The sequence below is a fragment of the Vanessa tameamea genome, chromosome 18 (genome assembly GCF_037043105.1).
Source record: "Vanessa tameamea isolate UH-Manoa-2023 chromosome 18, ilVanTame1 primary haplotype, whole genome shotgun sequence".
In the NCBI taxonomy this organism is placed as follows: domain Eukaryota; kingdom Metazoa; phylum Arthropoda; class Insecta; order Lepidoptera; family Nymphalidae; genus Vanessa; species Vanessa tameamea.
The window spans coordinates 9,387,561-9,410,703 of NC_087326.1; the positions used below are offsets into that span (position 1 = coordinate 9,387,561).

Consider the following 23,143-nt stretch of genomic DNA (forward strand, 5'->3'; position numbering starts at 1 on the left):
AGAACAATGTTAATACATGATACTAATACTATAAACAAGATATATCTTATATCTTTTTTAAAATAAGTTTTGGTATCGAAGAGCGATGTTTACTTGCGCGGGCCGTACAAATCAAAAAGAGTCATCTTGTAATGGTTAAACTGTATATCTTTTAATAAATAAACAAATTGATTATATAACGAAGATGATGAACAAAATTATCTGTAGTACTCATAACATCTTAAAATGTATATTAGGTATGTATAGTTAGTGAGTATTAGTAACCTCGTTTCAAATAAAAATATTCAAAGAAGAAAAGAATCAATGCATCATCGTGTAACGAATCGGAAGCCATTTGACGCCTTATTCGATCTGATTCCAAAAGTCACGATTGTAGCTCCGTCACAGGATGTACTGTGACATGGTTGATAAACGTTTGAAACGAACGCGCGTCAGTCCGACGTATCGGATTCAACTGTTCTTATAACTTTTCAATATATTTTTTTTTACCAATTTGGAAAATCAAAAGTTAATGTTCATACTGTCGAAAAAACCAAAACGACTTATACCACATATGAGAACTCGACAAACTTAATATCTCACTATATGTATAATATAGTTCGGAAGTACTATAGCAAAATTAAGTTTCCAAGTCTCATCGGGAGTTTGGCCTGTGTTAGTGAGCCAAAAAACTTTGTTAATATTCTTATAAATATTGAAATAGTTCGTAGTTCAGGAAGTCATATGAACTTTTAAAAATGACGCAGTCACCAGACTAAACTCTGACTTGAATCTTATACATTTAACCTCAATACTCGCTTTTTTTTATAGTATTATATTAAAACTACTTGAGTTTCTTTCCGGTTCTTCTTGGTAGAATCTACATTCTGAACCGGGTGTAGCTATACGTTTGATACAATTCTGAAAAATGACGATTCAAAAGTCAATTCAAAGTAGTGGTGCAAAAAGCTTCATAATTCTCTTCAGAAGTATAACTCCTCGCCTTATTGCCTCCACTGGTGACAGGAGGGCTGGTTCTTTTTTAGCCCAGAGGATCGGAATTGCGATTCAACGGGGAAATGCTGCTGGCATTCTTGCCACCATTGTATATTTAAGCAGTTAATGTTATCGATTCTTATGTTATTTGTCTTAAATAAAGTCTACTTGAGTAAAGTAGATTTTGATTTGATTTTCATTGGGGTTTTTGTATTGTTCATTTTAAGCTTTAAATATTTTATGATAAGGTCTATTATCTATTAATAAGACGAAAAGCATGTACTGTACAGTTTTATTCAGAAATTATTTTGTTTTTAATATCAGATTTTTTATTAATATAATCCCTTTTTCTCGAACAATCCATACAATTCAATAAAGCAAGAAATGTTACAGAAGTTAAAGAATTTGTTTGTTTGTTTACAAGATTTTTGTAAATAACACGCTATTAAACATTACGCTATTCCCCATGAAGGCTTATTGATGATGTTTTACGCTGATCATCAAATCGCATGGATGCCGTACTTATTTAAGCCGAAGCCTACATTTAGTAGTTTGTATAAATGTTATGCATGTCGGTTTTAAATTTACGATGAAGTAATAATTACATCTTACTCCCGTGCCTTGTGAAGTACATACAGATGTCCCTCCTGAAATCTTTCCAGTTTTGTCTGATTTGGTGTCCCATCGGATTATGAGATATGTGAGTATTGAATGTGTATACATTATAGAATACGAGTAGCTTGCACACACACACTTGTGCACTATAATATGTCCTGTGCAATTAGCTAGTCTCAATCAAGAACGTCCATTGGAAATTCGTCAGGAGGAAAACAACATCATCATCATCTTGTTGGATAAATATTACGGTCATTCGAACATATAAGCAGTTCTAGTTCCTACCTCTTCTATAGCATCTAACTGGACGTCTGCTAAACCTCCATTGGGGAGGTCGAGAGGCGTTTCCTTAGCTTGTGCAGCAGCGGCAGAGTGCCTCGCAGCAGCAGCGCCAGCGCCGCCTGCTGTCGGCCTCGTCGCCTCTAGGAGCACTTTGAGCGAAGCTATCGCGTGCAGCTGCGTCGCCTTCTCGTCTACTTTACCTGGGAAGAAGTTTACGGTTATAATATTATTTTATCTGTAAGTTTACTACCTAAGGTAACTACTACACGTTGCATAGATGCAATAATATCTTTATAAAAGGCAATTGCAGCTGTTGAAAATTAGAGTTCAAAAATTGGGCAAAATTATTTATATTTTGCATAATAGTAAATGTCGTGAATACCACTTTTTGCTCAACGCTTTGAGGCAAACGCTTCTTCCTGTTAAGGAGACCACTATGTGCGTAGACTTTTAAAGATTTATAGATTTTTATAACACCTTAAAAATTACTTAGGAAGTTTTCAATTAGATAGTATGTAAATGAAATGCTTTCGAGTACATGACTTTTACAGTACATCAAGTGAAAAACTTAGTGGTTGTCCAAATTTGAAGGCATGACTCTTCAAACCACATATTCTGTTTCATGGCTTATGTCCATAATTGATATTATACTAAAACTCAGAACGACTAAGTTTAATAGGAATTCGTTGTGATGAGTTTTGGTCTTGGACGATAATAACTGGTCATATACTTCGGTGATGATGGTCAAATTATTTTTTAAATTAATTAATCTATAATTTTTTAATATAATTTATTACACATTTATTTATTTTTGGGTACATAATACATTTTATAAATAAAAATATAATGACCAATAAAAGTTTCCGATGATTGATTAGCTCATATAACAAAGACAATTAGGCGTTGACGCAATTAATAAAATTATCAATTAATTAAAAAAATAAAGATTTGACAAAGTTTTGAATAGAATTCGAAATTTCAAAGATTTACAAACAAAAAAAGAAAATGCCAAAAAAATCAATTTTGAAAGTAGTTAAAAAGACTTCAATAAAACTCTAAACAAATTAAAATATATATTTATTAAAGTAACCAAAATTGGAGATAAAATTATATGCTACTAACGTTTCGAAATATATATTGTACCGAGAAGCAACTAGAAACTCCATCGTCGAAAATTATAACGAAAGTTATTTAATTTTGTGACTTTCCAAATGGAATGGAGGACTTCATTCAAATATGAATGCTCGCAAATACTAATCAGGCTAAGATATTAATATATACTTTGAAAATATTAACGCTTTTTACCTGCACATATTTTGTAATTAAAAATAGAGTGGATTACATCTAGCGTCATATAGAATCCGACCGTGCTGCTGGTTCAGTTCACAATTTAACAGAGAACTAAAAATAGGTCAAATGCGATATCGAACCAACTACAACAATTGTTAGAAACGGCAAAGTTACCAAGTTCGGACACACGTCTGTCTGTTTGAAAAGCAGATCGTGGAATTAGATTATTATATCTATTGCTCGGTTAAGTTTAAAACGTATTTAAGTTTAAGATAAGATGTATTTGAGAATGTGGGATAGCTTTATTGCCTTAGATAAGTTTCGACTTTGAACAATATAATTGGCCTTTCTTGAAAGTTTCAAATTGATTCAGCATTTCTTGCTGTTATATACTTTGTAGTAAATATATACAGGGTGGTGATTGAAATAGAATTATTTGAATGATGAGTGAATGACATGATGAATGAAATACCTTCTTTGAGGTTATAATTGACAATTCGTTACAATTTCAATATGTTATTTTATAAATCATGTCTTAGAGCTAATCTGAATTTAATATTTTTTCGTTCGTTTTGTCCGTTCATCCATCGTTTAAACATATGTTTTTACTCGCGTGAAGTTTTCTATCGTAAATAGTATCATCAACGTATAACAGATGGCGTTTGTATTAAGAATTCAATTATTTCCATATTTCTGAATGCTCTCATGATCACACTTTTACTTGAAAACTAAATCATTTTTTTTTTAATTCTTGTTAAGTTTATTGTTTTAGTTCGTTACCGCGATTTTTTTTTAAATTGTTTTAGGTAGTTCATTAGACTTATTGGTATAGTCTAAAAGACAGTTTTGAGTCTTATTACGTGAGTAGGTATTAAAAATTCAAATATTAGAAATAACAACAAAAAAGTAAAATGACAACAATATTTACTTTTTGTTTAGTTCTGGAACATTGTGCACGTCCGTCTGGGTAGATACCACCCACTTATCAAATATTCCACCGGCAAACAACAATAGTTAATATTATTGTGTTCTGGTCTAAAGGGTGAGTGAGTCAGTGTCAGTCAGACAGGCACAAGGCACATAACATCTTAGTTCCCAAGGTTTGTGGCGCATTGGGGATATGAGGAACGGTTAATATTCCTGACAGTGCCAATGTCTATGGGCAGTGGGGACCACTTACCATCAGGACTATGTGCTCACCAACCAATTCCATAAAAATAACAACGAAAAAATAAGGAAGGACACGGAATAATATCGGCCACTGTGATAGTTTTTTAATAATGAAAATGTTCCATGACTTGTAAATTCACTCTATTCTTGGTGTAATTTACTCGATCAAATCAAATGTATTTTATTCGAGTAAACTTTACAATAAAGCATTTTTGAATCGTCAATATTTCAACTCTACCACCGATTAGGAAAGCAACCAATACGAAGAAACGGCAAGAAACTCGCATAGTTGTTCTTTTCAAATAACCAGATTTATGATGATGTTAGTATTCATAATTATCGTTCCATCAGTCCTGTGATGGAACCCGAGCCTAAATCCAGGCAGATTGTCCAAAAAGATTTATTGATAAACTTAATCTTATTTTTTTTAATTTGTTAGATGGTAAATTGATTATACGTATACCATAACCGATAATAGTTGTTTGCAGCGTATGCGGAAATAACTCAACGTGAAATTATTATTAATTTAATATTTGAAAGTGGGGTATGATAATCCTACTTATATACTTCAATGACAAATTGAACTCAGCACATTTTTTACTTGAAGTACGCAGATGGAATTTTTTATTCCGACTTCACTGAAGTAGTACAAATTAACCGGGAAACGCTTACAAATAGCGGTATTTATATAATCGTATGTAATTATGGTATCTTACCATCATCAGTAATTTGATTGGTTTCGGCCACGGGAAGATTAAATCAAGTAATTGTTTTCCAGTTTTTTGACGTTGACATGTGGTTTCACGTTGGGTGCGACTATAGAAAAAAAACTTACCAAATAAGTTTTGACCCCTCCCTAAATTTTCCCGCCCTAAGCCCGGATCAAAGAGGTAATCCTTAAGACAGACTAGCCAACTAAACGAAAATGCACTAATATGTTGGCAAGCACATGTGTAGAGTTCTGCTGAGGCCTGGGTGTACAGTTATGCTCTAGGCCTCTTCTAGAAAATTCTTGACCGTAAAATCCCAATATTTTTATATTTGCCCGACCCGGTGTTCAAACCTGGACGGATTTGTCAGTTAACCTGTTTGTATTAAACAAAGTAATGAATGAAAATGGAACTTCGAATCTCCATTTGGAGATTTATATTTATAAAAAAAAAATATTTAATTCTATTTTAATAAACGTAAAACAAATTTAAAACGGAGATTCGACATATCAATCTCATATTGGAATCTGCTCGACACGTTAATCTGTCTGGATTGAGCTTAAGCCTTATGATCCACTGGACTAAGGATGTAGGCAATAAATCACTAACAAATACGCGATATTTTTAAAAAGAATAAAAACAGGGCATAATATCCTGTAAATTTACAACTGTTGGCCTATTTTTAACAAACATATAAAATATAATTTCACCTGTCACCTGTGTGTGGATCAAATCGCAACTGAATTTTAAACTAATACCACACACCCGATTAAGCTGAATATGTTAAATATCTTTTAAAATATTATAAATCTTGGTAGAATCTACAATCCGAACCGGTGGTAACTTTACTTAATATAGTTTGTTAAATGACGATTCAAATGTACTTGTAGAAGCCTACTTGAATAAAGTATATTTTGATTTTTTATTTTATTGAAGTAGAAAGTCTGATAATGGTTAAATAAGAATAAAATTAAAGGCAGATATTACGCCATTTTATGCGCGTTGGTAGATTGTGTGCAAGAAATGCGTATCTTATTTATTTATGTAGGTATATACAACGATTCTCTAGAAGTCAACCTCAAACATATGAAGTATAAACCAAGTTGCTAATAAGTTAGTAAGTAGTTAGGCTTCCAAAACGAAAGTCAATTGAAATATACATTAAAATTTAATTCTTATAAAACTAGTACTTATACGTATGAACATCTTTACCAATATTACAAATGCAAAAGTAACTCTGAATGTTTGTCCGTCGGTTGCTCTTTTGCGCCAAAACACTGAAACAATTTCCTTGCTTGAAGCCCAAGAAGATAGGTATTTTTTATGTCTAGCACCTGACGATCGACTCAATATAGGTACATACATACAAATATGTGCACTTTTGCTAAGGACGATATTCTCCACCGCTGTCAGATTTAAGGTAATATCGTTTATTTTAATTATAATCCAAATTATTTAAACTTAGTCGTATTTGTTAGATAAACCTGGATTTAAGACCTTTCGGTTTAGGTCAAATTTATTCTTTAATATATATTTTTTATGATATAGGTAGTAGGGTTATCAAATGACCCATCTGATGGTGAGTGGTCACCACCGCCCATAGACATTGACGCCGTAAATATTAACCATTACTTACGTCGCCAATCGCCAATTGATCCGAGATGGCCCAGTGGTTAGAACGCGTGCATCTTAACCGATGATTTCGGGTTCAAACCCAGGCAGGCACCACTGAATTTTCATGTGCTTAATTTGTGTTTATAATTCATCTCGTGCTCGGCGGTGAAGGAAAACATCGTGAGGAAACCTGCATGTGTCTAATTTCAAAATTCTAATAACGAAATTCTGCCACATATGTATTCCACCAAATATATATGTATTTATAATATAGAGTATTTAATATACATACAAGAATGATATAACGCTCGATATAATTATGTTAAAATATATTTATAGAAAAATTACAAAATCACTAAAAATGTCGCCTTTGCCTCGCTTTCATCTTTTTTTGTGTCAAGTGGCTAGTTCAATAGAAGTAGAATGTTCGAGAGTGATAACGGATGGAGGGCTGGAGGCTTAGCGACGAGAACTCTGACTTCTATTTTACACGGATATTTTATAAATCAATGCTAAATACATCGGAAACGGGTCGTTCTGAAGAGCGTCATTAAAAACTTCTTTAAAACATTTTTAATGAAGTTTTTGAGAGAAGGTAAGATAAATTGATATTATTTTTTCCGTCCATCTATGTACAATAAATTAGATATACTATATATTCATTATTATTTTTAAATTTTTTAGGTTAATAAAGTAATTTCCGCCTTTAAGTTAAAAAAAATCTTAGCATCTATCGTTATAAGAATTTATGTTAACAAATTTCCGCTTTCTAGACTCAATAGTTTGTTGTGCAATGATAATCAGTCAGGACGAAAGCAAATTAAAAAATCGCAATTCTATGCGTTATAAAGTATTATATGAGTAGTCTTATTCTATATGTGTAGTGTCGCCCCTTATACGTTAATAATATTTATATATGACTAGCGACCCGCCCCGGCTTCGCACGGGTGCAATGCTGATACTAAATGTACTACAGAATGTCTTACAACGTTCACAGTTTTTCAGTCATTAGACTTTGTCTCAGCTTTTTAAATCTGTAATATCTTCGAATATATTCATTTAAATTACAAGCTGTAAAGGTCCATATTGATCTATATTAAATGTCCAATGTATTTAAGGTTACTTACTTAATTGGATAAGGATTAATGCTGTTTTGCTTAAAAGCTTCGAAAATAAGTAATTATTTCTCGTAAAAAGTAAAGGATAAAAAATGGGTATTGTGGATTATCCCTAAAAGATAAGCATATACCATCGCGGACTTTTTTGAAGACCTTTTTAAGGTGTACAACACTGTAGTACATTATTTAGATCTATCTCATAGATTTCAGACAGCGTTTGCAATGTAAGCGCAAAAAAAGTTTATTTACGACATCACTTCAGAAACATCTAAAATTATCAGTGTTTCACTACTTTATTATGCAAGTATTATACATATAAACCTTCCTCTTGAATCAATCTATCTATTGAAAAAAAACACTTCAAAATTCGTTGTGTAATTTAAAAAATCTATGGATACATAGGGACAGACAGCGGTAAACTTTGTTTTATACTATGTAATTCTTTTCAAATTAATAATACTAATTCCTGAGATTGCTGAGAGGAATGTGTGGTGTTACGCGAATGGATAGAGTAAGGAATGAGTACATAAGAGGAAGTTTGAAAGTGGCACCGGTAACCGAGAAGCAATCTGGAAACCGGCTGTCTTGGTATGGGCATGTTATGCGGAGGAATGAGGACCATGTTGTGAGAAAGGTTTTGAGAATGGATGTTGATGGATATAGAGGTAGGGGACGACCCAGGAAACGAAGGATTGTGTGAAAGACGATATGGTTAGAAAGAATGTTACTAGTGAGATGACGTCCGACAGAGAAGTATGGAAGAAGAAGACATGCTGCGCCGACCCCGAGTAAAATTGGGATAAGGGCAGGAGGATGATGATTTCTTTTGTGTTATGAAAAAATTATAAGTGTAAATTTTTATGATGAGCACATGGTGATTTGAAGGCTACATGATGAAGTTGCACTCTTAACTGACAGTTAAGAGTCAAGTCGCTCGAAATAGACAACTTCACATCTTATCTTGTTCTAGTTAAATAAATACATTGTAATTATTTATATGCATTTGCAATTAAAACTATTAAAAAAAGAACAATTCGCGGGCGTATTTAAGTACACGCAACTTTTTTTTGTATTTAATAGTTTATAATTTTCAGAGTTATCCAACAGATTTGAAATTTCCGCATAATTTTCAAACGCTATTCGCGAAAACATTTTACTCTTTCTTGTAATTAGTTTTAGCAAGAAATAACACATCGCCGGCTTGGTTCACAAGTTTATACTTGTGAACTAAATTATTCATAGAGAAAATTAAAAATTAAAAGGTTTAAAAAAAATGTTGTCATATTTACATATTTGAATTTTATTGTTGTAAATTTAAAAATAAAATAAAATATATTTTTAGACATGTAGTAGGAATATCAGTTCGTATAAACTCAAGGGTAACATTAGTGCTTATTCAACAGAATAGAACAGCTCTTAAAATATTTCATTCTCGACCTTTTTTATTTAAAGCTTTGACCTTTTTATTTAAAGTCGCAAAGTTGGCAGGACAGTGGACTGGTGATCTATACAGGCCTTTATTGGTACCAGTTTTGCACAAATAGTTGACTGTAAATTGTTTTCTCGATTTAATTTAATATTTATATTGTAATACGAGGTTTTGTTATGTGAAGTTTTTTTTATTCAAAATTCATATCAAAATCAAAATATACTTTATTCAAGTAAGTTTTTGAACAAGCACTTTTGGATCGTCATATTACAAGTGAATTTATAAATATAGATTCTACCGAGAAGAACCGGTAAGAAACTCAGTAGTTAATCTTTCCCAACATTTAAAATACAGATGTATGTTAGTTAAATACAATAATATATATAATATATTCTGCCTGAAAGTCAACTAGTATTAGCTCCACGCTTTTTTATCATATATGTAAGCTATTATATTTTGATATAGGTCTTGCTTGCTACTGCGCTGTTAGTTGAGCCAATATTTTGTGCCAATCACGCGCGTGTATTTACACTGGTTTTGTCATTACTCGGATCGTAACACGATATAATATACTTGAGAATGATAAAAACTTTGGACAGCTTAGTATTAATATAGACAATAGATTTTACTTGGTAGTTTACAGTAATAACAAGGATTGCTGTGTTTCGGTGTGAAGGGTGAGTGAGCCAGTGTTACTACAGGCACAAGGTACATGATATTTCAGATCCAAAGGTTCGCGGTTTACCAGTATACTTATATGAATGCTATAAAAAATACGTATTTAAATAATTGTAGTAGTTGTAGTAGTAGTTGAAATATTTAAGCATAGATAATTTAATGTATTTCTAGATTATATTCTATATTTGGATAAAAATTATACATCAAAGTGTACTCTAGCCACAAAGACTGGAGGGTCAGTTGCTGTTTAAGAAGGTCACGAGTACGACCTACATTATTTCAGCACACTTTATATAAAAGCAAGTTTTAAATACAAAATGGCAAACCCGACTTTTTATACCCACACTATAAAACGAGTAACATTTGTATATAAGATTTTGTTTTATCTCCCTTACAATTTTGTCAGAAATATGAGATAATTTTGATTGAAAATGTTGCCAGCTAATATGTAACAGCTTGGTGATGTCCCATTGGTTTATCATCGATAAATGTATAATATATAAGCTGTGCTTCTAATAACCCTTTAAACGAGGACACAGTACCACATAACCAGACACTGATAGCATTGTTAGGTTGTTGTAAAGGGGAATTCCCGGGTCGGACCAATGAAAATTTACTAAGCTCTATCAACTAATTTTCAGTAGTAGACCCAGACACCAATTCTACTAACAAATTATTTACTTCATCGCAATAGTAACGGAACGTAATCGTTGCTGTTCAGTCGTGTTCTTAGTCTAGATCTATTTGCGGTTCGGTCGAAGTTCGTAGGAACATATCTTAACCGATATATGACAGTAGAATTTCCCCCTGAGCTATGAAACTTCACGTCTCTTTTCTTTACAAGCATATGAATGAACACTGCTAGTTAGAAGTGTTATATTTCTGACTCTTTGATATCTAGGACAGGAAGACATTTTTTATTTTATAATTTACCAACAAAAGTTGCATACACGGTATTCATATACATACATGCATTATTATGTTAAATTAAACTCACCAAAATATACTACAATTCATTCATCATTCATTCATTCATTCATTCAAATTATTATTTATAATAAAAAAATCATAATGCAATTGAATTGGAAATTGGAATAACGTTACTTTAAATAATATTTAAATAAAAAAATGAAGTGGATATTATAATAATTATATATGTATGCATGTATGTATGTAACTTACTCCAGTCTTCCTGCTGTCCATTCTAGTTCTTCTGTGGTATTCGTAACGACTTACTTAGACTTCCAGGTATAAGTTCCAGTTGATGTGGTCCACGCAGACTTTAGTAAAAGAAAGTACACAAACAAAATGAAAATTTAGTACTTTCAATTACTAATGTCTGAATGTACCGAACTTTCCGTTCTTCGTTCCAAGCTTGGCAGATATTCTCTATGCTTCTTTCGCTGGTTCTTCTCATATCTAGATACTATTTTTGAATTATACCCACATTATCTACAGATAATAAAATAACTACGCTTCAATGTATTAAAATAAATAATTTTAGAAGAAAAACTGTTTAAAAAACGGAAATAGTCATTCAAAATATCACATACTAACTTGTCCCGGCTTCTCACGGTCGTAGTTTATTAATAAATAAAACGATCTCAATCTCAATATAATTGATAAACATTATAATATTAGTAGAGATACACTACATATATTGAAATAAACTACATAAAATTGAAAGAAAGATAAATAAAATATTGTTAACAATTATTAAATTAAAATGTTGCATATATTTATGTTTTAAACGTAACGTAAAGTTCAAGATTTTTTTCTTTGATAGTTATTGTATCAAGATAATTACATGTAATTTTTTATGAAGTACGTGTAGAGGATCATTATATTACAAGTGCTCAATATTTAAAACACAGTATTCTGGATCTGTCCATTGTTAGGAAAAATAACTTTAATTATTACGGCTTCAAATCTGGTTACGCGCCAATAAGTAGTCAATAGGAAACAGCATGAAAGACTATCGAATGAAAATACACGTATCTGTTGATCTCATCCTCAGAGGTTTAGGGGAGAATATGTTTTAAAGAAATGAGACATATGTCCCGTCTGACGGGCTGTTCCTTAATTTTTTATTAGTTCTGAACATCTGATGAGAGTTTATATGCAAAGTAATAACTCGTTTAAGCTCAACTCTGGCGTTTAGTAACGGCTTGCTTATACCCGGACCCGTGTACAGTCGTAAACTTGGACGGTGCAACTTGCAATTGTTGATGTTAGCTTAAATTCTAGCATAATGTTAAATGAACTTGGCTCGTATGTTTTGAAATTCCAACACTACAATTAACATATTTTTCATGAAATGTAATGTAAAGTTTTGTTGCAAATGTTTACGTTTAAAAAGCGTGAAACGGAATTTATACGTAGTGTATTTTGAAAACATTCTTGCTTTTTAAAATTGTCGTTGTGAACGTTTGTTAAAAATAAATAAGAAATTATCTTTACTATATGTGATATGTATATGTAAACGGTTTATTTTAAGATACATTTTGCTGAAAGTCGCCGCTAGATGGCACTGTAGCACATTTTCTGGTTCTAAGCCATTCGATTTTTGTGCACGTAGAATATTTCAACGCGAGGCAGAAGCAGCGTTGCAGAATTATCGATAATTTGACTATCGATAGTTGGCTCGAAAATTAGTCAGGATATCGATAGTATCGATCAAAACGAGCTCTCCGTGAGAAATACTATTGATTACGGCAAATCTTACGATAGTATCGATAACTCTCTGTAAGCAATACTATTGGTAGCAGCGATACTATCGATAGTTTTGGACTATCGATAGTTTAAGTTAAAAGTAATATTTTTTTCAATACTATCGATAGTATTGATCAAAACGATACTATCGATTCTATCGCTAATACCTTAACTATAAATATTCTATCGATAGTGGACTATCGATATGCAACACTAGTCAGAAGCTTACAAGAAAATTAAAGAACTATTGCAAGATTAGCCTTCATTTGGTTATATATTAAAGTAATCACAAAAAAATAGTTTAATTAACGATTAAAACGAAGATAATATTAGTTAAATAAGTTATTCGAATCTAAATATGACTGTATGTCTGTTGTTTTTTTACGATCGACCTTTAATTGTAAGGAAGACCTTCCTTAGAATTAAAGGTGGCTTTTATTAATTAATAGGCTGATATTATTGTATACATATTTTACAGTTTTGTAAAATGACGATACAAAAGTGCTTGTAAAAGCCTACTTGAATAAGGTACATATATTTTGATATTGTATTTGATTTTTAATGCCTATAATTTGACGACCAACCCCTAAAAAGCGTGCGTATCCACGCGCGATAGCTAGTCTTATATAAACCAGAATATTTTCAAACGAAACGTTATCTTAAATATTAAATGAATCTCGAAATCATTCTCCAAAAAGTTTCACTTTAATAAAAGAAAGATATGTTTTAATTGAACACGTTTAGCTTTATGAATAAAAGCCAACACCCGTACGATACGAAATAAAAAAAACACAAGTTATACGAACACCGTAAGTAATCGTCGGTGAAGATCGCCCTTAGCCGTGACGCTAGGCGTGACCCAAATACACAATGCTGAACTCCACGTCCAAGTTACATAAGACATTCACGCGGTAAATATTGTTTTAACAAAAACCGGTCAAGTTTGTGTCGGCTGAGGTTTTCGTGTTCATATTTTAACACACTTAAACAGTTTATTCAAAACGTAATTCAGATTTACGCTAAGTTTTGCGATAATTAAAATCAGGTCATTGCGCTTTGGAAGGTTAAGGAAGGAGGATGAAGTCTATTGGGTAGCTTGTTGTAACTTGTACCTACTTATTGGGTAACTTGTATTCGTTTTCAATTGCATTTTATGTTATATATCAACGAACGAAGATGTGTACGAAATATTTATCTTTAATTCTCTTTTTCATACAATAATTTTCACTGATTCATATTTGTCGTATGTACATTCTAAATTTAAGAAAGTATCATGCAATTTTTGTAGCGTTACCCCGGAAAAATATACTACGGTACATATTATATCATGGTTTGTTAATAACGCTAATGTCACCCAATAAAAAAATCCATGGGTAAATTTGCTTTGATTATGCGATCTACTACTTACAAAAATATACCTATACCTATTGGGACTCCTCGCCGTTGTTATCAAACTATATGGTTTGTCAGAATCTCAGCTACTTGCTTCTGGTTCATGTTATCCTTGTCATAGTTCAGTTATCTTTCTTAAGTACGTTTGTGGATGATATTATACCGAACTCTTCATGTCCCTATCAAGATAATCCGTTTCCTGTTAGCTTTTCGGTCAAACGATTTACTTTCAAATTTTCTCTTAAAACAGTAGGTACGTTTTCGTACCAGCAGTTTAGTAAAGCAGTACAGTCACTATAAAATTACTTAAATAAACTTCTCAATCAAAGTACAGTCAGTAGAAAATTTTATACCGGTTAGTAAAGTCACCGACAATTAATCTTATTTTTTGTACCAATATTAATATTGAACTGTACCAAATATTAACATCATTAGCTCTACTTATGAATTTTACCTACGTTGTTGTTGGTGAATTTTTTTTCTTTCTAATATAATATCAAAACCACGATGAAAGAAAGAGATATATCAGTCTAGTAAACACCCACTAAGCAACATTTATAAAAATAATATATATTAATATCTCGAAGTTGTTATCTATTCATATAATAAAATTGGAGTGTCTGTTTGTAATATTAAAATAACCCATTTTTACTAAATGCATATGTATACACGGTACATATACTAAAATATATTTTTGTCTGTCTGTCTGTTTGTTCCGGTTAATCTCTGGAACGGCTGAACCGATTTCGACGGGACTTTCACTGGCAGATAGCGGATGTAATAAGGAGTAACTTAGGCTAATTTTATTTTAGAATTATATATAGAATAAAAATAAAATCACGCTACAATATCCAAATAACTTAAATTCAAACAACGCGCACGAAGTCGCGGGCACAGCTAGTCCGTTATAAGCAGCAGTGCGATTCTGCAAGAATTAACCTCGTAGCTTATACGTGAAATTATATGTCAATGAACTTAAGTCGATACGCCATTTTGATACGTGTATCCTATATTTTTTATAATTAGTATAGTCATTGTTGCATATCACATTCTGACATTTCATGCTCGTAATCTAAGGTGAGATTCGAGTTCCTTCTTACAGAATACCTTTGTAGTGCAATTTTGTATCAACTTACTTCGTATCTGATTCGCGTAATATTGGAAACCGTCTTATGTGAGACGATGGTCTATTATACTAACAGCCTGTAAATTTCCCACTGCTGGGACCTTTTCCTCTCCCTTTGAGGAGAAGGTTTGAGCATATTCCACCACGCTGCTCCAATGCGTATTTGTGGATACACATGTGGCAGAATTTCGTTGAAATTAGACACATGCAGGTTTCCTCACGATGTTTTCTTTCACCGCAGAACCCGAGATGAATTATTAACACAAATAAAGCACATGAAAACACAGTGGTTCTTTACCGGGTTTGAACCCGTAAACGGTTAAGATGCACGCGTACTAACCACTGGGCCATCTCGGCCATTGATGATCTATTGTGATGCGATAATTATTCAAATATAATATAATAGTATAGTCAATATCACTTATTACTTTTTGGAATTTAAGGATCATCTAAGACTGTCTTTACAGAATAACTACTGGTGACCAGTTCCCAGATATATAAACGTCCAAATAAACAATATTTACAGAACGAGTAAAAAGCTAATTGTTGACAGTAATCTCTATATAAAAAGGCCAAATTTTAAACACGCAGAGGAGTGTTTTTTATTTTGTTTGCGTGAAATAGCAGTAAAGTGTTGTTTAAGCGGTCATATGTGGTGCGTTTTAACATAAATTTTGTATGAAGTTCAAGCTTTGGAACTGTACGTATAAAGGCGACGAAATATTTAAATATGCAGCAAGCAACGATAAATTGCTGTGTCAAGCTGCTGTGGTTTAAAATATTCGAATATATTTTTAATACTGTCTATATATGTGCATAATATTTAGCGTAAACAACCTATCCAAAAAAATGGTACATTTGAATTACTCTTTAAGTAAACACTTACTAAATATCACAAATATACAAATCTCAAACAACTCTCAATCAGACAAACATCAAACATCCCTCCTATTTATGAAGTTCAGACCCTAATCCACCACCCTTTTACAATGAGGTTTAGTGGATTTGAGTCTTTGAATTTCATCTAAATCTTACTTTCTTTGCAATGATTAAGGAATCAACAGCCACGAGAGAAGAATATATTATGTCGATGTCCATTTATTTACAAAATAATTATGTTAAGCTTTATTAATAATAATAATTAATAAAATAAATTTAGCTTGAAATTTTACAGCTTTATTTATGAACTATATTCTACGGTTAATTTACGTCGATCAAGTACTCAATGGTTTGAAACAACTGAAATTAGTTAAATGTAGGCAGATTTATAGTGCTTTCATTTAAATTTAAATTTAATTATATTCTACTAGCTGAACCTGCGGCTCTACCTGCGCGAAATTTATAAAAAACAAACTTCCAAGCCCCGCTTTTGCCCCTTACGGGTGGAGTTTCGAAAAATCTACACGGATGTCTACACCTTATAAGGAACCTACCTGCCAATTTCAAGTTTATAGGTGTTATAGTCTCTGAGACTTCGTGATTAATCAGTGAGTTGAATTTTGCTTATATATATAACACGTTTGCTTAGCTACTAATTAACATATATTAGTAATAATTTATTTTGGTTGTGGTAACATTTACCATGACGTAATAAATAATATTAGCGTACGGTTGCTTCGTACTTTGCCTAGGAAATTTAATTGTATTACATCTTTAAATATTATATGTGAACTAGCGATCCATTTCGACTTCGTACGGGTGGAATTTATACGGTACGGGTATATTCTATAGCACTCAGCTTTCTACCGCTGTAATACTTGTTAGAATTGGACAACGTACAAAAAAACAAATTTTACCTTTTTATAATATAAGTATAAATGTATATATTTATTGAAAGATATGACCAGTAATCATAAGATTAGTCTTCCTGTTATAAATTAAAAAAAAAAAAAACACGTTTTTAATAATCCTTCTAACGATAAAATACAAATAAACATTCAAATTCATTTACTCTGTGAGTTGTTTCAAATTGCTTTCGTGTGAAAACATGATTCAAATTTATTTATAATTTAATATTTAATTACGTAATCCCATTAACAAAATAGTTATTAAGAATTAGTTTTCTAGAAAATTCTATTAGTTTTAATTTATAAATTTCAGTTTGTCATCGATTCATTCATTGAGTATTTGATTGATATAAATGTATCAATAAATCTGAGTTCACACGAGTCGAGTTTAGTTGATCAACTGCAAAGTCGAAAGCGATTCGAAGAATTTTCAAACGAATTGAAATAAAATAAATCGATTCATTATAAATTTTCTACCATTCAACTATAATTTATTCAATTTAAATTTTAACTATTAATTATCTGTTTTGCGGAGCAAATGTTGTTCAAACAAAATCAAACCGTGCGAACCCTTAAAAAGTGTTAGTGAAAGCAAAGCGCGGTGCATACCTAACTCACCGTCGTGCATGGGATCGATGGTGTGTATCATGAGCTGCAGCAGACCGTGACGGAACTTGGCAGCGGGTGGTGGCGCTTTACTCGGTCCCGGGGTCGCGGTGACCGTCGCCGTGTTCGTACCTACTGACGTCTCGCTTGACGTTGTTGCGTTCCCGTGCTGAAATTAAAGGATTTTTAGTATCTACTGACTGACATTATCCGTCTCAATTTGAATTAAGTTACAACTTTTAATATTCAATTTACTACAAGAATGCTTAATATTAAATCTACATGATGCAAACTAATTCTATGATATAATGCATGTACTCCACAACAATGTTATATTGGACAAAAAGTAACATTAAATACGTATTAAGCATACATTCTATCTATACATATAATAAAATTGGAGTGTCTGTTTGTAATAATAAAATAAACCATTTTTACTAAATGCATATGTATGTATAGACGGTACATATACAAAAATATTTTTTTTTACAATTTTTGTCTGTCTGTCTGTCTGTCTGTCTGTTTGTTCCGGTTAATCTCTGGAACGGCTGAACTGATTTCGACGGGACTTTCACTGGCAGATAGCGGATGTAATAAGGAGTAACTTAGGCTCAACTTACTTTTATTTTAGAATTATATATAGAATAAAAATAAGATCACGCTACAGTATCCAAATAACTTAAATTCAAACAACGCGCACGAAGTCGCGGGCACAACTACTTTAACATATAACGTTAAAAAGTTACGAAATGACAGCTACATACAGTTGTCAATACTGACATAAGAAAAGTATCTACTTTCAGTCATTACCTACTTAAAAATGTCATATTTAATTTAAAATAGTAATCATTGCTTTTTTGTATTATAATATTACAATAACAATCTGAATCACGCTATCGATATTCTTGTAGTCATTTCTGTATACGACTACTACACTTTTTTATAATACGGTATATACAATTAATTACTAATTAAGCAGATTTATTAAGTTGGTAAGTAGAGTCGGCCTCTAGCTCTATCTCCAATATGACAATATTTTCCGACTCATTTGTATTTTATGCTAGTTTTCGTCCGCGGCTCCGCTCGCGTTTTAGGTGTTGGTTGTCATGTATTATTTACACAATATCTTTATAGATTATAGCCTATGTGTGATTCGGAAGTATAAGCTATAATATTGTAAAGTTTCATTAAAATCCATTCAGTATTTTTTGCGTGAAAGAGTAACAAACATCCATATATACAAAAATTTTATAATATTAGTAAGCATAGATAATCGATCATCGAAGGTCGAATTCTGTCTTATATTACTAGTATTTATTTTAAAAGGAGAGCAATGAAACATACATCGCTAGGAAGCAAAAAGGGACAGTAGAGTACAAAATAAATTGGTCGAATTTTATAAAAAAAAAAATCGAGCACCTTATTTCTAAAACATAAGTGTAGTTTAAAAATATATTTTAGGTTATTTTGAAATAATATTAATTTATCGTAATGGTTTTTATTAATAGCTATTTAGTTAGTAGCGAATTCGAAATGTAAGATTTGCTGACAGTTCAATATGATGGAGAGCGAATAGTTGTCAGGCCTTGATTAACACATCGCTGTCGTATTAATGGATAATGATATTAATTCATATGACATTAATTAATATGATATCTACATTTAATATCTATAAACTATCGAGGCATACACAAAACTGAGCATACTAAATTCAAATTTGGAACAGAGGTTTATTTATAGCGCAAGCATTCGCTAAGCGTCAGAAAGCATCTTTGAAAATTTCAACTTTAAGGAGGATGTGTATGATTTTTACCCGTAACGTAACGGAAAGCTAGTGTTAAAGAAAATTATGATTTATATCAACCCTGTTTACTCTGTGATAGCTCTTAATTTAATATCATTATTAAAGACCCAATGAGTTACTGTAAATGTAAACTTTTAAAAAGCTTCGTTTTCGTGCATAACTTATATGGCTGAAGATCCCAAGCTCATATGTTTAAATACCTGTCAATATTTTTTTTTAGATTAAGACTCCTGTGCCTCGAAAAACATGTAAATAAAATCATTGATCGTTCGCTTGAATTATCTGTGCTCATATCGTATTATGAAGGAATAATTTGTGAGTACCCAAGTGAACCGAAGTGTTTGTACGCTTGTTTACTCAACGTCCTCTGTAGTGCGTTATTCTCTGCAGTTTCTAATATCGGTCATCGACCTTTTTAAATTATACTAATAGAATAATAATTATAATTCTTAACTCAATTACTATAAACATATTATATAATCAAACATAGAGACTACTGCTGATTACTGGAGCCCTATTATATAAAAAGTGGTACATAATTATCGTATAACTGTTTTAATTATCTTAAAGACTCCGAGTCTTTGTTCCATCGCTGAGACAACAATGGCGTCGTAATAAACAATGCAGTCTTTTCGAAGTGCTTACTCGACATAACTCTAAATGGTAGAGTTGAAACTTTATGCACTTAAATAGAACAGAAATGTACATAGAGTATGTTAACGCGCGTTTTAATTCGTAATTATTTATACATTTTTGTATGTGTGTTGTAATTTATTAGTTTTATTTTATTTATTTCATAATGCCTGTGTGTGAAGTATAGTCTCAATATAACGCTATGAAACGATTTTATTTAAAACCGTTCTTATAGCTCAAGTTAGACACTCAATCAATAGAAAAAGAGGATGTTTTTAAAACTAGGCATATTAAATTATAAAGACAGGTGATTTTTTTTCTATATACATACATATAACAAAAAAACTTGTTAAAGTTATTATGATGGCTGTCCGTTGGTTTGCGCAATTGTTTTTCTATTGATTTATGATTGTAATTAATCGTTTTGAATTCTGTTTCCGTTAATTCTGACGATGAACTCTGTTACTTATCATGATTGAACTGATAACCGTTTTAAATATATTTAAATTTGCAATATAATATAAGAATATCTGATGTAATGTGTGTACTTTTGGATGTTTTCTAATTTTTTTTTAGTGAACGTGCCAATATGGCTCAGTCGTTCGTGTATCTTTAGAGACCGAGTTTAAGCGCAAGCAATCACTGACTGTTATGGTACTCCGGATGAAATTCTGCAATTTGTATCTACACGCAGGAGCAGCCAGATTTGAAAAAAATAATCACAAATCAATATCACGGTACATATATATAATTGTATTTGTAACCAGGGTTTTAACCGCGACATTGTCGTGGTTGTGACCACGGCAGATGCAACTCTAAAATGTTGGACAAAATAAAAAAGTTATAATCGCGGTTGAATATATAGGCCATATTTGTATATCTATATATACTTATATGATAAGTTTGTTTGTCAGAACGCGCTAATTTAACGACCTAATGGTCCTATTTCAAAAAAAGTTGCCTTTGATAAGCCATTTATTAAGAAAGGTTATAGGCTAATTAAGATGCTATAACTCATAAAGAGACCTTAGTACAGTAACAGAAACTGTCCGAAGCAGTATGTTTGTGTACAGAGTTCAATAACCTGACTGATTGCATATTAAGGCACGGCGAAAATAATAGAGACTTGAAACATGAAAGGGGCTCGTTTTGTGGAACGAGAAAGGTTCTTGCAAAGTTTTTATTTTAAGTATAATTACGTATTTACTTCTGTCGCTTCATCCCTTTACTCTCGACATTCCCTTATTCTATAACGTAAATTTATCCATTCAAATATTCATTACTCAAACAAAGAAGTTAGAACACTTGAATTATAAAAGATGATTGCGGGTTCGATCCCAGGCCAGCAATGAATTTTCGTTTGCTTAATTCGTCTTTATAATAATTCGGACGGAAAAATTGTGATGTTAATTACGTCTATCGTATGGAATTCTTCTACACGTGTAATCCAACAATAGACACAATGCAAGAGTTGGGATTCAAAAGATTCTCCACAAAAAGCGTTAGTCCAACCGACTATACAAAATAGCGTAAGACAATATAAATTAAAAGTAAAAAACCTTTTTAAAAACACAAAACATGACCAGTTTTTATATCATATAAATTGTGTCAAATGTGTCAAATTTGAAATGACGTTATAAGTTAACACTATACCCTGTACAACATAGCTTGATATTTTTGACAGATGCAAATTTATCTGATCGACATAACTTTGCAATGACGAACATATTATTTTCTTAATTTAATGATTTTAAAAATTGTAAAAATATTTTAAAAAAATATATATAATACAAAAGTAAAGATAAAACCTAAAGATTCAAGCATTATCCGAAAATTTTAAGTTTTTCTATTATATATTATTGCTTCAAAGTAAATTTAAAATAGAAACACTGAAAATAATAGACGCTTGTACAATGTTACATCGGTCGGACGGTAGGGACGCGAATAACAGGCAGTAATTGCTACAAATATCGATTATAAAAATCCTTATTAAAGATCATTGTTAAGTTATTGTTACGAACGGTGGTCCTTTTGGTTGGGGTCTCTTTGGCTAGTGGTTGGGATCTTTTTAGCTGGTATAACTTTTTTTAGAAAAATAAGTTTAAATTTTTTTAAATTCTAATTTGAATTACGCATTCCATCGTTCTATCGACTGTTATATATGTTATATTTTCTGTTTCTCATCACTAGCCCGTCTGTCAAAAATATCAAGCTAACTTGAACAGGGTATAAAAGTTTTAGTGCAAACGTGTTTTACTTTTAATTTACTTTTTAGTAATTAAACTCGCATTCGTATTCTCAGTAAGTCCTTTCAATCGATACCCATATTATAGTCAATCACTAAAAACTTACTTTCTTAGTAAGCCCTTTCATTTGATTTCCATATCGTAGGACTGCATTAAAAATAATTGGTCTACCATTTTGGGTATGCCTCCATGTTGATTTTAAAATGAGGTCACATAGTTAACCTTGCACTGTTATCTAAACTAATCGTGTATACAAAATTTCAGCTCAATCGGTTAAAGATTTCTGCTTCTAAATTGAGTTGCAAGATTTCACCCGTAAATACTTACATTACAACTTAAATAAAAGCTTAGCTTTGGTCGCTTTGTATGAGAGAGATGATTTTTGTCCAGCTGTAGAAAATTTGCAGGCAATTACAGCATAAAAAGTAAGGCAATATACATTTTTGGGATGAGGAAAACGAAACGTAACGTGCTGAAAACGCGTCAGTATATTACTTTTAATTTGTATTGAACGAAACTGTGACGGTTAGAGAAATATTTAATGTACTAAGTACGTTAAATATGTTAATACATATATTGTAGAAGTTTAAGGAATACGATTTGAAAAATTGTTACTTAAATCTTAACCGTTTCAACGACAAATAGAAATCGGAAGGTTAATCTTTATAAAGTTTTACCTTGGCCAAGTTTGTTGCACGTGGTACCATTCCCGTGAGACTCGGTTTTCAACGTATCCGAAGCGGTATGAAGCGCACCTCATAAATGCACGGTTATTCGAATTTCACATTTTGTATTCCATATGATAAAGGGAAATATTTAACATTTCATTAAAGTCATCTTTTAGTACAGAGATGGCGCTGTTTGTCTTTAAGTCACGTTAGTTTGGGTATTGTAGAACAATAATAAATTGTTCTCCTGAGCGACCATGCTCAAGTGAGACATTGAATTTATGATTA

The 23,143-nt window shown here is 31.8% G+C and overlaps 1 protein-coding gene across 4 annotated transcripts in view; it reads right to left on the minus strand.

Moving 5' to 3' along the window:
* LOC113399080 (sodium/potassium/calcium exchanger Nckx30C) overlaps positions 1-23,143 on the minus strand; it is an 85,017-nt gene that overhangs the window by 14,118 nt on the left and 47,756 nt on the right. For 3 of the 4 annotated variants that reach the window (XM_026638139.2, XM_026638132.2, XM_026638117.2), the window contains 2 exons: positions 17,508-17,673; positions 1,876-2,072 (listed from right to left, as the gene is read on the minus strand). In XM_026638139.2, coding sequence (XP_026493924.1) covers positions 1,876-2,072; positions 17,508-17,673 — 363 coding nt within the window. The remainder of the gene's footprint in view (positions 1-1,875; positions 2,073-17,507; positions 17,674-23,143) is intronic. The other variant, XM_026638125.2, reaches the window with a different exon arrangement.